This window comes from Macaca fascicularis, chromosome 10 (assembly GCF_037993035.2).
Source record: "Macaca fascicularis isolate 582-1 chromosome 10, T2T-MFA8v1.1".
Lineage (NCBI taxonomy): Eukaryota > Metazoa > Chordata > Mammalia > Primates > Cercopithecidae > Macaca > Macaca fascicularis.
Genome location: NC_088384.1, coordinates 19,668,637 through 19,683,923, shown reverse-complemented (window position 1 = coordinate 19,683,923; position 15,287 = coordinate 19,668,637). Strand labels below are relative to the sequence as shown.

The 15,287-nt window shown below is 47.0% G+C and overlaps 1 protein-coding gene, 1 long non-coding RNA gene and 1 other non-coding gene across 3 annotated transcripts; all 3 read left to right on the top strand.

The window, feature by feature from the left end:
- Positions 1 to 1,101: 1,101 nt before the first annotated feature.
- On the top strand, positions 1,102 to 15,029 carry YWHAH (tyrosine 3-monooxygenase/tryptophan 5-monooxygenase activation protein eta). The gene is made up of 2 exons (XM_045363738.2): positions 1,102 to 1,381; positions 13,565 to 15,029. Exons 1-2 carry the CDS (start codon positions 1,295 to 1,297, stop codon positions 14,216 to 14,218), a joined length of 741 nt encoding a protein of 246 aa, XP_045219673.1. The 5' UTR covers positions 1,102 to 1,294; the 3' UTR covers positions 14,219 to 15,029.
- On the top strand, positions 2,260 to 3,997 carry LOC135965441 (uncharacterized). Its single transcript, XR_012418814.1, has 3 exons — positions 2,260 to 2,468; positions 2,596 to 2,622; positions 3,976 to 3,997. It is a non-coding gene; the product is annotated as an uncharacterized lncRNA (long non-coding RNA).
- LOC123567381 (small nucleolar RNA U13) lies at positions 10,864 to 10,966 on the top strand. Its single transcript, XR_006690295.2, has one exon. It is a non-coding gene; the product is annotated as a small nucleolar RNA U13 (small nucleolar RNA).
- Positions 15,030 to 15,287: the final 258 nt, after the last annotated feature.

The window sequence follows — 15,287 nt, the reverse complement described above, 5'->3', positions numbered from 1 at the left end:
TACACTGCCTTTGGCATGTTGGAAGTCAGTTGGGGCCCTGTTTTAAGCATTATATTCCTAGCTTGTCGGGCAGCCCAGCCCAGGGCCTGGCACAAGGAACCCTCAGTATCCAATGCCAGCCAGGATTGGGAGGGGCTCAGTGACCAGCCAGTTGGGCCACCCCAGCTCTTTGCCACAAGAGGAAGTCCAGCCTGGGTTTGGACTCAGATCCTGGCCCCACCACTTAACAGGCTGTGTAAACTTGAGCAAGTCACTACCTTGCTTTTCCTCAGGTTCCACATTTTAAATATGGGGAGACCAGCTGTGTCCACGTGGGCTGGGTAGTGAGGATTAAAGAGGAGAATGCTCGTACGGGACTAGCCCTGGGCTGGTTCCTAATGTGTCCTGAATATTACTTGTCTCGGCCTGGTCATCCAGTCCCCTCTGGTGGAAGGCACAAGCCTGCCCAAGGCTATGTCTCAGGATGTGTGCGACTGCATGTGTCTGTGTGTGTGGCGGGGCCGTCCCCGAGGGTCGGACTCGATTCTGCCCGGACCAGTGCAGACCCAAGCACAGGGTGTGGCCTAGCAGAACCCACGGACAGGCAGGGCTCGGGGCGGGCGGGACGGCTGGGGCGGGGCGGGGCGGGGCTGGGCTGACCCGCCCCTTGGGGCACGCGGCCTCCCGGCTTCTCCGCGGGTAGGTTTGCTTGCTTTTGGGGCCCTTCTCAAACCACATCGCTAACGTGGTTGAAGTGGTGCGTTTCAGGGTGGCGCTATGACAATGCACTCCCCGTGCAGCCGCCATCACCGCGCCGCCTCCTCCGGCTCCGCAGTCTCCTGCCTGGCTTTCCCTTCTCCACCTCCATCTCTGCGGCGGTAAAATGCAGCACTCGCAGAGCGCCTGCGCGGCTTTCAAGCGGGGCGGCGGCGGCGGTGGCTATTTATAGTAGGTGACGTCACCTTGAAATAGACCGTTAGGGCCGGCCCGCCCTTCCCCCCTCCCACTCCCGCCGCTCCCCGCCGCCCGGCCTGGCCACTCTCACTGCGCAGGCGTCGTTTCGTCCTCCCATCCCCCAGCGCGACCGCCTCTCCTCCCTCGGCGGTGTCCGCGGCGCGAGCCACAGCGCGCGGGGCGAGCCAGCGAGAGGGCGCGAGCGGCGGCGCTGCCTGCAGCCTGCAGCCTCCGGGTCGGCCGGCGAGCCAGTGCGCGTGCGCGGCGGCGGCCTCCGCAGCGACCGGGGAGCGGACTGACCGGCGGGCGGGCAAGCGAGCCAGCGGCGTGAGGCGCGAAGCGAGGCCGAGCCGCGAGCGACATGGGGGACCGGGAGCAGCTGCTGCAGCGGGCGCGGTTGGCCGAGCAGGCGGAGCGCTACGACGACATGGCCTCCGCCATGAAGGCGGTGAGCGCGCCGGGAGCCCAGGCGGCTGGCCGGGGAGGCCTGGCTTTGGGGAGGGACGGGGATGGCCGCGGGCGGCGTTCCCCTCCCGGCCATGGGCGACCCCACGACCCGGCTGGGCGTGGCCGCCCGCGCTTCCCGCTCCCGCTGGGCGCCCCGCCACTTCCTGAGGCTGGGCCCGGGCTGGGGGATCCGGGAGGGTGCATCTCGGGGTCGCGGCGGCAGCCCCGTTGGGGGCGGGCGGGCCGGGGTCGCCACATCTTAGTTCGGATCCCGGGCGGGGGCAAAGGGTGCCCTAGGGGTCGTGAAGGAGCCACATTCCTCCTACTAGCGCGTTTCACCGGACCCGGGGGCCCCCCCTCTCGTCTTCCTCCGTTCCCCAACTTGGAATAAAGAATCACCTAGTGAGTGGCGCCCTGTCTCAGCTGGTTTTCTCTGCTACGTCCTGAAGTCTGTAATTCCGATCTGTTTTGCTCTGCTTGTTCGAATTGTTCTGGTTTCATCTTCCCACTCCTGGGGGTCTGGCTTTGTGTGCGAAGACCCCTTTCCTGCAGTCTAGGCGTGGACGAGGGCGAGAGAGGGGGCGGAGGGTGTGGGGCCCATCACAGCCCCAGGTTTGCTGCTGCGCTGTCTGCCTGGAGATTAAAATGAAACGTGACTTCTAGGTGAGACTAATCTGTGTGCCTTTGCATTCCCGAGACCCTTATAAATCGATTCTGCAGCTTCTTCTCCGGTGGAGGAGTCGTGCCCAGCCACACCCTAGCAAAATACCGTGGGTCACACACCACCTGCATTTCTGAGTTCCGGTTACCATCTCACTCACTCTTCACGTTCTTTTACGTTTTCTCTAAATGAGTATTTCCTCTCACTGTGTCAAGGTCACACAGTGATAGAACTACAGCTGCGGCCACCATCCTGCTATGTTCAGTGTACAACCTCCTGAGACCTGGGAGGAGCCCCTTGAACCCCGCCTTAGACCTACAGATGCAGAAATTCGGGGGTGAGACTCATATCTGCATCGTAACCAGCTCTCACAGGCGATTTTTAGCTGGCTTAAGTCTGAGAATTACTGCCCATGACTATAGTAAATGTATCCTTTGCTGGCCTTTTGGAGGGAGTTGCGAAAAAACTGCAAATACAAAGGCTCCCTAAAATCTTAAGTCATTTGGAAAGCTCATTTGAAGGCTGTTGACCTTAATGTCAGACAAAATATGTAGTTGGGGCTAATATTTAGGATTGTTCAGGTAAGAAAGGTACTTGAAGAGTTGCCTTTCCTGTGGTGTCCTTGTTACACACAACTGGGTGTGTTTGGAGACCAGCCACACTGTTGCCCGTATGTTGATTTGTGGGTGATCTTGACTTCAGCACTATTAGCATGCTGTTTTGGTGAGGCAGGAGGTTTTCTTCCAAACCGGGGGGGGCCGTCTAGGTCTGGAGGCTGAACTTCATGTAATTCAGGGGGTCCTTTAAAAGAAAATCTAAAATATAATTTTTGCATATTGTACAGAAATGGGGCTGACTGAATGCATTTCCTTGGAAGGGATCCCGAACCTTAATTTTCTTTGGGATACAGCTGCCTCTGTCCACAGCAGGTCACACTTAAAACTCTCCTCCCCAGTTACTGAGTGGTGCTGGGATTATGCAGGCTGAGGCCTCGCCACACATTTTCATGAAGTGGTTGCTCACCCTCTTAAGTGAGACGTAAAGACTGCAGTGTTAGGAGCCCTTTGGGAAATAAATGTGAAAAGAAAGGAGGGACAAGGTTTAAATGAAGGGGAATGGAGGTGAAGGAAAAATGGCTAGAAGGTGCGTTCTGAAACAATCAGAAACCTGAAGCAACTTGAAATGGGGGAAAAAGGCAAGAATGGAGAGATGTTACCAGAACAAAATCTAGTTTGAGTAGAGAAAAAGATTGGCTTTCTAGTAGGCTTGTAAAATGCTTTCCTGCAGCTAGCTACTAGTGTCCATAGATCTTCTCTGGAGGGTTAAGGTAGCCTTTTGTAAACCAAAGGAATCTATAATATCTATATTTGAAATAATGAGTTGGAAAAGCCAGCCAGCATTGAAGAGTCAATCCAAGCTTTAATTCTGCCATCTCAGAATTGTGATAAACCATTTCTCCTCCATCATCTCAATGTAATATATTGTGCTTATAGATATTTTCTTTAAAAGAAAAATAATATGTTGGAAAGGACTGGCAGGAGTCACTTTCCCTGCTAAATTGGTGTTTGTAGATTAAATTCTTAATGTTACTGGGATGACTCAGTCTCTATTTTATTAATCTCTTTTGGAAAAGGTGTAAATTTCAGTAACCCTCTGGGTTTACCTGGGCTTTGTTCAGAGCTGTGGAGGTAAGTAGCCTGTTGTAGGGAGGATGGAGCAGGACACCTGTGTTGAGGATATATTCTGATGCCACCACTCTGTAACCTTGAAACTTAATCTTGGCTTTAGGTCCTCTGAAGTATAAAAGTAGTGATGTTATTAACAAGTCAGTTTTGCCTTCGGTCTTCTAACTTGCTTTCTGTTTCCTTCACAATTAAAATGCTCACCTGATAATACTGCCTTCCTGTAATGATTGATGTTCCTTATTCTACCAGCGTCACCTGGAGGACAGTGTTGGTAAGCTTGAAGAAAAATCGTGCATATTGGAAACAATGGTCTTGCCTCAAACCTGTTGAGAACTTCTCTTCCCTGCTTCTCTCCATAACTTGAAGAAGCAAGAAATGTTTCTGAAGTGAAGCATAAAGGAGTATCTTCAAGCTCTCTTTATCTTATACCTACCAGCTTGCATAGAGTATAATAGTGGGAAGAAACATTGTGAAAGAGTGTAGAACCTAAGTCCTTTCTAGGCTAGGCTTTGAATGACCTTACCCAATTTGTAGTCTCTGTAAGTACCGTTTGATAACTGAAATAAACCTATAAAGTGGGATTAAATGTTAGTCCGGAAAACTAAGTGATTTAAGGAAAGAGGGAAAATAACCAGATAGATTTCTGGATATTCATAGACATAATTTCATCATGTCTTTTTTTTTTTTTTTTTTTTTTTTTTGAGACGGAGTCTTGCTCTGTCGCCCAGGCTGGAGTGCAGTGGCCGGATCTCGGCTCACTGCAAGCTCCGCCTCCCGGGTTCACGCCATTCTCCTGCCTCAGCCTCCCGAGTAGCTGGGACTACAGGCGCCCGCCACCTCGCCCGGCTAGTTTTTTTTTTTTTGTATTTTTTAGTAGAGACGGGGTTTCACCGTGTTAGCCAGGATGGTCTTGATCTCCTGACCTCGTGATCCGCCCGTCTCGGCCTCCCAAAGTGCTGGGATTACAGGCTTGAGCCACCGCGCCCGGCCTTCATCATGTCTTATGGCCCTAAGTAATCTATTTTATATTAAAACATAGGTGGTAATTGTGAAGTTATCAAATGTAAAAATTACTGGAATAGCATGGTGTTTTAACACTGATAAATCAGTTGACTACAGTGTTGACAGAAAACGGGGAGAAACACATTTGAAGTACTTGCAGAATATATATATAGAAATCTTAAGTGCAGGAAACAAAACTACAGTTTAAGGAAACAGGAGTCGGAGAGGAAGGGCACTTGGCCCAACTACTGGCAAAAGGCTGTTGTTGCAACAGCTGTGAGATTCTGGGGAGTGGGGAAATGAGCAGGTGCTGTGTAAAAGTGCACAGCTGACTGCCCCAGGTGAGACAGATCAGTGTCACAGTAGGAGGATTTTGAGGTGTACCAAAATTGTGATTAGTATGGTTTTTTTTTTTTTTTTTTTTTTTAAAGAGATGGTCTCGTTCTGTCGCCCAGGTTGGAGTGCAGTCGTGGGACTATCATAACTTGCTGTAGCCTTGAGCTCCTGGGCTCAAGTGATCCTCCTGAGCAGCTATGACTACAGATGCATGCCACCATGCCCAGCTAATTTTTAAGTTGTATAGACAGGTCTCTATATGGTGTCCAGGTTGGTTTCAAACTCCTGGTCTCAAGCAATCCTCCTGCCTCAGCCTATCAAAGTGCTAGGATTACAGGAGTGAACTACCACACCCAATGAGTATGAAATCTTAGAGCCACATTGATACTATAGTTTGAAATATGTAAAAACTAGGGAGCTATGTTTCCCACTAACTAGGCATTTAAAATGTAATCGTCTTGGAGGAGGGAAGAAGGCCCTGGAATTGTAATAGTTTGAATTTAAAGGGTCTTTCAGGTGGGCCACCAGCTTACATGGCTTTCTTGCTCTGAAGTAGGAACTGTGGTCCCCATGTGGGTTTGGGTCCCTGAATTATCCCCAGAAGAACTTCCACAGGCCAGAACTGACTCCCTTAAACCAAAAATGTATTTTCTTTGATGGGGTTTTTTTTTTTTTTTTGAGACGGAGTCTTGCTCTGTCTCCCAGGCTGGAGTGCGGTGGTGGGATCTCAGCTCACTGCAACCTCCGCTTCCCGGGTTCACACCACTCTCCTGTCCCAGCCTCCCGAGTAGCTGGGACTACAGGCGCCCGCCACCATGCCTGGCTAAGTTTTTGTAGTTTTAGTGGAGACGGGGTTTCACCGTGTTAGCCAGGATGGTCTCGATCTCCTGACCTCATGATCCACCTGCCTCGGCCTCCCAAAGTGCTGGGATTACAGGCGTGAGCTGGGGATTTTCTTTAGTTGGTCTTTGTCTGGGATTTTATATTAGTGACAGACTACAGTGTCCCACTTTTCCAGAAATATGGTTTTGGAGAGGGTACCCCCAATTTTTTTTTTTTTTTTTTTGAGACAGAGTCTTGCTCTGTGGCCCAGGCTGGAGTGCAGTGGCCTGATCTCCACTCATTGCAAGCTCCGCCTCCGAGGTTCAGCCATTGTCCTGCCTCAGCCTCCCGTGTAGCTGGGACTACAGGTGCCCGCCACCGCACCCAGCTAATTTTTGTATTTTTTTAGTAGAGACAGGGTTCCACCGTGTTAGCCAGGATGGTCTTGATCTCCTGACCTCGTGATCCACCCGTCTCAGCCTCCCAAAGTGCTGGGATAACAGGCGTGAGCCACTGCGCCCGGCCTGTTTTTTTTTTTGTTTTGTTTTGTTTTAATGTGTGTTACATTTAGCAAGTTTATAGAACTTATTTTACTTTTTTTTTTTTGGAGACAGAGTTTTGCTCTCGTTGCCCAGGCTGGAGTGCAGTGGCGTGATCTCGGCTCACTGCAAGCTCCGCCTCCTGGGTTCACGCCATTCTGCCTCAGCCTCCCGAGTTGCTGGGACTACAGGAGCCCACCACAATGCCCAGCTAATTTTTTGTATTTTTAGTAGAGATGGGGTTTCACCATGTTAGCCAGAATGATCTCGATCTCCTGACTTAGTGATCCGCCCGCCTCGGCCTCCCAAAGTGCTGAGATTAGGGGCGTGAGCCACCTCGCCCGGACTTCCGTATTTTTTAGTAGAGACAGGATTTCACCATGTTAGCCAGGATGGTCTCGATCTCCTGACCTTGTGATCCGCCTGCCTCGGCCTCCCAAAGTGCTGGGATTACAGGCGTGAGCCTTTGCGCCCCGCCTTTTTTTTTTTTTTTTTTTTTTCCCTTAACAAAGTATTGAATTTGAGTTTCTCCTGAGTTAAGATGTGCAGGACTGGCCGGGCGCGGTGGCTCAAGCCTGTAATCCCAGCACTTTGGGAGGCCGAGGCGGGTGGATCACGAGGTCAGGAGATCGAGACTATCCTGGCTAACATGGTGAAACCCCGTCTCTACTAAAAATACAAAAAACTAGCCGGGCGTGGTGGCGGGCGCCTGTAGTCTCAGCTACTTGGGAGGCTGAGGCGGGAGAATGGCGTGAACCCGGGAGGCGGAGCTTGCAGTGAGCCGAGATCTGGCCACTGCACTCCAGCCTGGGAGACACAGCGAGACTCCGTCTCAAAAAAAATAAATAAATAAAATAAAAATTAAAAAAAAAAAAGATGTGCAGGACTATGTTACATTTTATTTGGGGTATTTTAAGAAATTATTTCATATTCTTTTTTTTTTTTTTTTTTTTTTTTTTTGAGACGGAGTCTCGCTCTGTCGCCCAGGCTGGAGTGCAGTGGCCGATCTCAGCTCACTGCAAGCTCCACCTCCCGGGTTTACGCCATTCTCCTGCCTCAGCCTCCCGAGTAGCTGGGACTACAGGCGCCCGCCACCTCGCCTGGCTAGTTTTTTATATTTTTTAGTAGAGACGGGGTTTCACCGTGTTAGCCAGGGTGGTCTCGATCTCCTGACCTCGTGATTCGCCCGTCTCAGCCTCCCAAAGTGCTGGGATTACAGGCTTGAGCCACCGCGCCCGGCCTATTTCATATTCTTGACACCAGTTGTTTCTCCATATTGCCTTTAATGTATTTTTCTCCCTGCACCCTTTAGTATATTTTTATGCAGGCCCCAAAATTTCTGTCTCTAGGTTGCTGGTAAAATTCCTCCTAGTGTCCCAAGTGGAGGCAGCTTGTCTTCTGCCCCAGCATTTTGGTGCTCCTCCCACCCTACTCCTGGCTGCAGTGGCATTCCTTTCTGCGGTGGTGAGTGTTGGCACTTCCAATGATCCGAACCTGGCACAGCTTCTGAAGCCTTCAATTCTGATGCCTCTAGGGACAGTAGCATGCACTAATGCCATTCAGATGCTGTTATATTTAATCCTTGCCAGTCCCCATGAAAATGTTCAATTATGTCAAAAGCAAGGCAAAGGCAGTCTCTTGACTATACTAGGGCAGCTGTTTTATTTGACTAAAATTTAGCTTAGAGTGGATGTAACTTACCTGAACTTGCCTGCTCTGAGCTTGAAGTTTAGCCTATAGTAGCGTTACAGAATTGCAGCCTCATCCTGATAAGGATAAGGGGCTCAGCCTGACCCTGGCTGGCGATGTTCTTGCACAGTGGCCCATAGGACTTGGTCTGTTGGTGGATATCTTGCCAGCTTGGGGCCAGGCCAGGCAAGATCCTCACTTCCTAAGCATAAACTTGGGAAAGAGCTCAGCAAGTTTTCATCCCTCTAGCTCACTTTTTTTTTTTTTTTTTTTTTTTTGAGACAGTGTCTTGCTCTGTCCTCCAAGCTGGAGTGCAGTGGCACAATCTTGGCTCACTGCAACCTCCACCTCCCAGGTTCAAGCAATTGTCATGTCCCACCCAAGTAGCTGGGATTACGGGCGCACGCCACCTTGCCTGGCTTATTTTTGTATTTTTAGTAGAGACGGGGTTTCTGTATGTTGACTGGGTTGGTGTCGTACTCCCTGGCCTCAAGTGATCCACCTGCCCTGGCCTCCCAAAGTGCTGGGATTACAAGTGTGAGCCACCATGCCTGGCTCCTCAAGCTCACTTTTAACACACACACGTACACACGTACTTCTTCCAAAGAAGCTTAAAGATTTTATGATGTGGTTATGTTTACTTAATCGTGAGAATCATTTACTTACTCATATCAAAAGCAAGCTGGTTGGTGTAGATGTGGGTAACTATAAAGGATGAGCCCATAGCATATGTGGAGCTGTGAAGGATGGCAGCATGTTTGAGTGAGGTGACATTACCCCTAACTTAGGCAGCTATGGCCTGGCAGCTTGGGGGTGGCATTTTGTTTGCTCAGTGTTACTTTTGATGTTGGGTGTTTCCAAGATTAAGAACTTTAAATTTTCCTCAATAGTCCCCGTACTATTTTTGGCGGTGGATCTGTTTTTACTCACACACACATAGTTGTTTGCCTTGTGAGTAGTGGGAGGAGGCCTGCAGGGGTTTTTGGGTAAACGAATAGTGTCATAGGAAGATAAGTGAATGATCAGCAGGCCAGGTCATTTTTGACATTTAGCAATGTTGGGTAGTCCTGGAGCAGAGAAAATGTGAAATGAGTGCCTTGGGGTGGGGACTAGGTGTAGCCAAAGGCTGTTTGGTCAGGACATTAGTAAAACTAGCTGGCAGGGAGTCCAGTCCTTAAAATAAATGGAGAGGAGGGCCTTTGTGCATGGGAAGAGCTCATCAGTTTAAGTTTGTCATTCAGGAAGGGTGTAAGTAGGATTACAGAGGGTGGGAAGGCAATCAGGACACCTAGAAAGCAGAGAGGCTGTGAGCAGAGGTGGCAAACCCCCTGGTTTGTGGCCAGTTGAAGACTCAGTGCCCAGCGTGGCTACACTGAGGGAAGGTGCCATGTGGCAGAAATGACTGTCGTAATCCTGGTGTTAAAGAGTAGAAAGAAGGCTGAAAACTATTGTCTAGGCCTGTCTCTAAAATTGTATGTCTTGTTTTTGCTTCATGTTCCTGATTTGTAGAGATGCAATAAATCATTTCATTAGGTTTTGCAGCTGGTCATAGGTGGCATGGTTGGGACCTGGAGAGCATCCATTACTCTGTGTTGCCACCCAGTGTTTGCCTCTGTTAGTACAGTTTATTACTGAACTTCTCATTAGTGCTCCTGGCGCCTGTATTTTGGTATTTGATGTGTTGGGAACTGGTTCTAAGTATCATCTATCAAGATTGGCTATAAATCTTTTTGTTTTAATGGACCATCTGATTTTACATGGGTCTATAATTTTCCAGTCTGGGAAAAACTCAGATTTCTTTAGTTATCTGTTCAAGTAGTAAGCCATCTTCATTTCATGTTTCCTTTTGTCAACTGAATTATAACCCAGGAGTATTAAAAAATACTGTATTTAAATATATCCAGTTATTTCCTAGTTAGGCCCTGGCTGGGGTATGAGGAACAATATTTGCTTGCTGAGATATGTTAGTCACCCTCAGCTAATGCTGATAGTGATTCATTCAGACTGGCAGGCAACCAGATGATTGTTACATAAACACTACTACTCCCAGTAAATGATTTTTCTTGTGAAGGTGTCATAAATACTGCCCAGTAGCCTTTTTGGCAGTTCAGTCCTGAGGGAGAAAGAATACTCTTACAGATAACACCCAAACTTCACATTAGTAGGATCAACTTCATCATGCTGCGCCACACCTTTTATTGGTGCACAGGAAAAATGAAATCATGGAATGTTGGAGCTGAAGGAGGCCTTGGAGATCATTTGGGCTAATCCTGCTTATTTTACCTTTGATGTCCAAAAAGGTTGTGATTTGTTTAAGGTCACATAGCTAGCTCAGACTAAACTCCAGATGTCTTGGGTTTAATAATTATACTGCCTTTTGTGTTATGCAAGCACTCATACATACGTGTATTTCAGATATGCACTCTCTTTAAATGACATACTCTGGGAAGTTACCTTGGTGTATCTTTGCCAGTTTCACAGAAGCAGTTTTGTTAGTCACAGGAGGAAGTATATTGTGACTCCTTATGGATATTATTTGCATTTTAATGCCAAATGGCCTTAGTTGGATTTAATTACTACAAGATCAAAGGAGCTCTCCAAATTCTGTTATTGTCTCATGCTTTATTAAATGTTGCTCTAGAAATGCAAGTCATTCTAGAGGATTCAAGCATTCTGAAATTTATCAGAATATTTGGGATGGAATTTTGATTTAGAAGTGTGGCTCCCTTAAAAGACTAAGTAGTTATTCATCTTTTTGTAGTTCATAAGTGTGATGATTGGGTTTTGACATGCATGTGTGAGGTGTGCCACCCTCAAACCTTGTTACGATGTAGACACATGACCCTCTGATGTGGGGAGAAAAAGACTAAGTTATTAAATATTTACAAAGTCTATTTTCCATAAGAAAATGTATGTAAGTGTTTAAAGGCACTTACTAGAGGAGGAAACTAGTCGAGTTATAGGTGTTCAACGTGATTTAAGGGGAGCATTGATTTTAGATTCATGGTAGACTGGAGCGGATCACAGTGAGAGGTATGGAGACTACTGATGAATATGTGAGGATGAATAATGAGAACCCTGGCTTGACGGGAGTGGAGGCGGCACCCCTGGGAATGGTGAGGATAGCTGTTAGCCAAAGACCACACTGAAGAAAGAAGTGGGGTTTGGTTGATGGGTAGGCAAAGGAGAGACTTAATCCTATGTTTGTAGCAGAAGAGTAGAGGTTCTGGGGACAGGGAAATGGAGACATTAAGAGTGAGCTGGTATTTTTATTTTGTCTGGGGCTTGGGGGTAGGGAGGACTCAGACAATTGCTTGTTTTACTTTGTAAGAACTTGGCACAAGTTTTCTGATTTTTACATGTAATAATGATTACACTTGCTGCTTATGTCCTTGAACCACTAATTCCCCAAATAAACCATCATTGTTCAGGATTTCTGATACTCCACTGCTCAGTCTTCTCAATTCATTTTAAGTGTGTCTATTTGAATATGCTATTGATAACTTTCCCCATTGAACTTGGCTTTTTCCCTTTATTGGAGGTTCTGTCCTTACAGACTGGTTTAAGTAATACCTTTTTTGTTTAGTGTTTTATGGTTTCCTAAATGCTTTGCTTTCCTTTTTTTTTTTTTTCAGTGTTAAAATTAAAGACCTTTACCAGTAGGTCATACTAAGGAATCCCTCTACTTTATAGACGACACACCATCTTTTAAGGGCTTGTGAAATGTCCTGGGTCAGTTTAGCAAGTCATTTTCTGTGCTTGGGCCCAGACCAACTCTATTAGGAACTCTATTAGGAAACTCTGTTAAACAGTTTCCTAGGGGTTGCTGAACCTAGTACGACAAACTGGATAGCTTAAAATAATAAATTTATTCTCTCGTAGTTCTGGACGCTAGAAGTTTGAAAGTGAGGTGTAGGCAGGCCACATTCCCTCTGAAGGCTCTAGGGAAGAATCCTTCCTAGGCACTCTCCCAGCTTCTGGTGACTTCTGGCAACCCTTGGTGTTCCTTGGCTTGTAGATGCATAACTCCAGTCTTTGCCTCCACTGTCACATGGCATTCTTCCTGTGTGTGTGTGTGTCCAAATCTCACTATCCTTATAAGGACACCTGTAATTGCACTTAGGGCACACCCTAATATCCAGTATGACTTCATCTTAACTAATTACATCTGCAAAGACCCTATTTTCCAAATAAGGTCACAGTCACAGGTGCCTGGGGTCAGAACTTCAGCATATCTTTTGGCAGGGGACACAGTTCAACCCACTGCAAAGTCTAATAATGCTCTTCCTACTAACTGCATAGCTAGTTCACTTGTAGCTGGCATCAGGGAGAACGAAGGGAAGTTAAAGCTTGTGAAATTTAACTCTCCCACTTAAAATAATTGATGCTTCCATCCTTGATGACCAGAGTTTCCTGTGAGGTAGGTCAGAGTACAACTTGCTGCTGAGTAGCTGTGCTTCTTTTCACCTGGAGCTGGGGGCACTTTCATGTCACTAATGAATTCTTCTTTATTTTGGTTTGGGAGAGGGCTGGGAGTATCAGTCAGGGTTCCATGTGTGGCCACACAGGGTGAAGCTCTGGCCACTGGATCTGTGTGATGTTCATCTGATCTGTGGAGCCCCACCACCTGTTAATGTGTATTTGAGGAGTGGTTGGTTCTTTCCAGAATGTAAAGCTGGAAGCAGAGTCTGGAACACTTCCAGTCTGTCGTCTTTGAACATCTGACAAAGGGACCGCATGATCTTACTGTTCTGAGTTTTTTTTTTTTTTTTTTTTTTTCTTTTTTGAGACAGAGGCTCACTCTGTTGCTAGGCTGGAGTGCAGTGGCGCAATCTTGGATCGCTGCAACCTCTGGGTTCAAGCGATTCTCCTGCCTCAGCCTCCCAAGTAGCTGGGACTACAAGCGCACCCCACCATGCCTGGCTAATTTTTGTATCTTTAGTAGAGATGGGGTTTCACCATGTTGGCCAGGATGGTATCGATCTGTTGACCTCATGATCTGCCCGCCTTGGCCTCCCGAAGTGCTGAGATTACAGGCATGAGCCACCGCGCCCGGCCTGTTCAGAGTATCTTTTGCAGAGTAGCTGAAGCTTGAGGTTTTCTTCATTGTGTACTGCTGCTGTACAACCTTTTCATAATTATCCTGAGTCCCATTCCTGTACCAACATGAAAGCAACATCTTATGAGACCTCATTTATGAATTTCTCAAGCCCCTATGATTTTCTGTTTTGGGTGCCAAGTATTTATCTCTTCTATTAGACTACAGTCTTTTCTTCACATAGGATTCATGTCTATATTGGTTTTGTCCATGGGTGGTTTTTATTCTCCAGAGTGACTGACTTGTTCATAATCCTGTTCTTGAGAAGGATTGTTGATTATGTTGAAGGGAAGGCTTCTTGCCAAGATTTTCAGATTTTCCTTTCAATGTTTATCTTCTTGGGGTTTTGCAGGTGACAGAGCTGAATGAACCTCTCTCCAATGAAGATCGAAATCTCCTCTCTGTGGCCTACAAGAATGTGGTTGGTGCCAGGCGATCTTCCTGGAGGGTCATTAGCAGCATTGAGCAGAAAACCATGGCTGATGGAAACGAAAAGAAATTGGAGAAAGTGAAAGCTTACCGGGAGAAGATTGAGAAGGAGCTGGAGACAGTTTGCAATGATGTCCTGTCTCTGCTTGACAAGTTCCTGATCAAGAACTGCAATGATTTCCAGTATGAGAGCAAGGTGTTTTACCTGAAAATGAAAGGTGATTACTACCGCTACTTAGCAGAGGTCGCTTCTGGGGAGAAGAAAAACAGTGTGGTCGAAGCTTCTGAAGCTGCCTACAAGGAAGCCTTTGAAATCAGCAAAGAGCAGATGCAGCCCACGCACCCCATCCGGCTGGGCCTGGCCCTCAACTTCTCCGTGTTCTACTATGAGATCCAGAATGCACCCGAGCAAGCCTGCCTCTTAGCCAAACAAGCCTTCGATGATGCCATAGCTGAGCTGGACACACTAAACGAGGATTCCTATAAGGACTCCACGCTCATCATGCAGTTGCTGCGAGACAACCTCACCCTCTGGACGAGCGACCAGCAGGATGAAGAAGCAGGAGAAGGCAACTGAAGATCCTTCAGGTCCCCTGGCCCTTCCTTCACCCACCACCCCCATCATCACCGATTCTTCCTTGCCACAATCACTAAATATCTAGTGCTAAACCTATCTGTATTGGCAGCACAGCTACTCAGATCTGCACTCCTGTCTCTTGGGAAGCAGTTTCAGATAAATCATGGGCATTGCTGGACTGACGGTTGCTTTGAGCCCACAGGAGCTCCCTTTTTGAATTGTGTGGAGAAGTGTGTTCTGATGAGGCATTTTACTATGCCTGTTGATGTATGGGAAATCTAGGCGAAAGTAATGGGGGAGATTAGAAAGAATTAGCCAACACAGGCTACAGTTGATGTTTAAAAGATCCATTTAAAACAAGCTGATAGTGTTTCGTTAAGCAGTACATCTTGTGCATGCAAAAATGAATTCACCCCTCCCACCTCTTTCTTCACCTAATGGAAAACTGTTAAGGGAAGCTGATACAGAGAGACAACTTGCTCCTTTCCATCAGCTTTATAATAAACTGTTTAACGTGAGGTTTCAGTAGCGCCTTGTTTTTGCCTCTTTAAATTATGACGTGCACAAACCTTCTTTTCAATGCAATGCATCTAAAAGTTTTGATACTTGTAACTTTTTTTTTTTTTGGTTGCGATTGTTTAAGAATCATGGATTTATTTTTTGTAACTCTTTGGCTATTGTCCTTGTGTATCCTGACAGCGCCATGTGTGTCAGCCCATGTCAATCAAGATGGGTGATTATGAAATGCCAGACTTCTAAAATAAATGTTTTGGAATTCAGTGGGTAAATAAATGCTGCTTTGGGGATATGATCTCTGTGTATGCTCTTGATTTTCCCTCTCAAGGTACTGTTTAACCAGCCACAAACTGTGGCCTGAATCTCTCAAACATGAAAGCATTTGTAGTACTTTATCCAAGTTTTCCTGCCCTCTGATTTCATTACATATTTTGCAGCATATACATAGGATTCATAGATTTTAAATAGTTTTCTGTGAACCCAGCTAACATAGTCTTTCCGATCAGTTTTCCTGGTAACTGGTACTTTTTAATGAGCCTCACAGAACAAAATG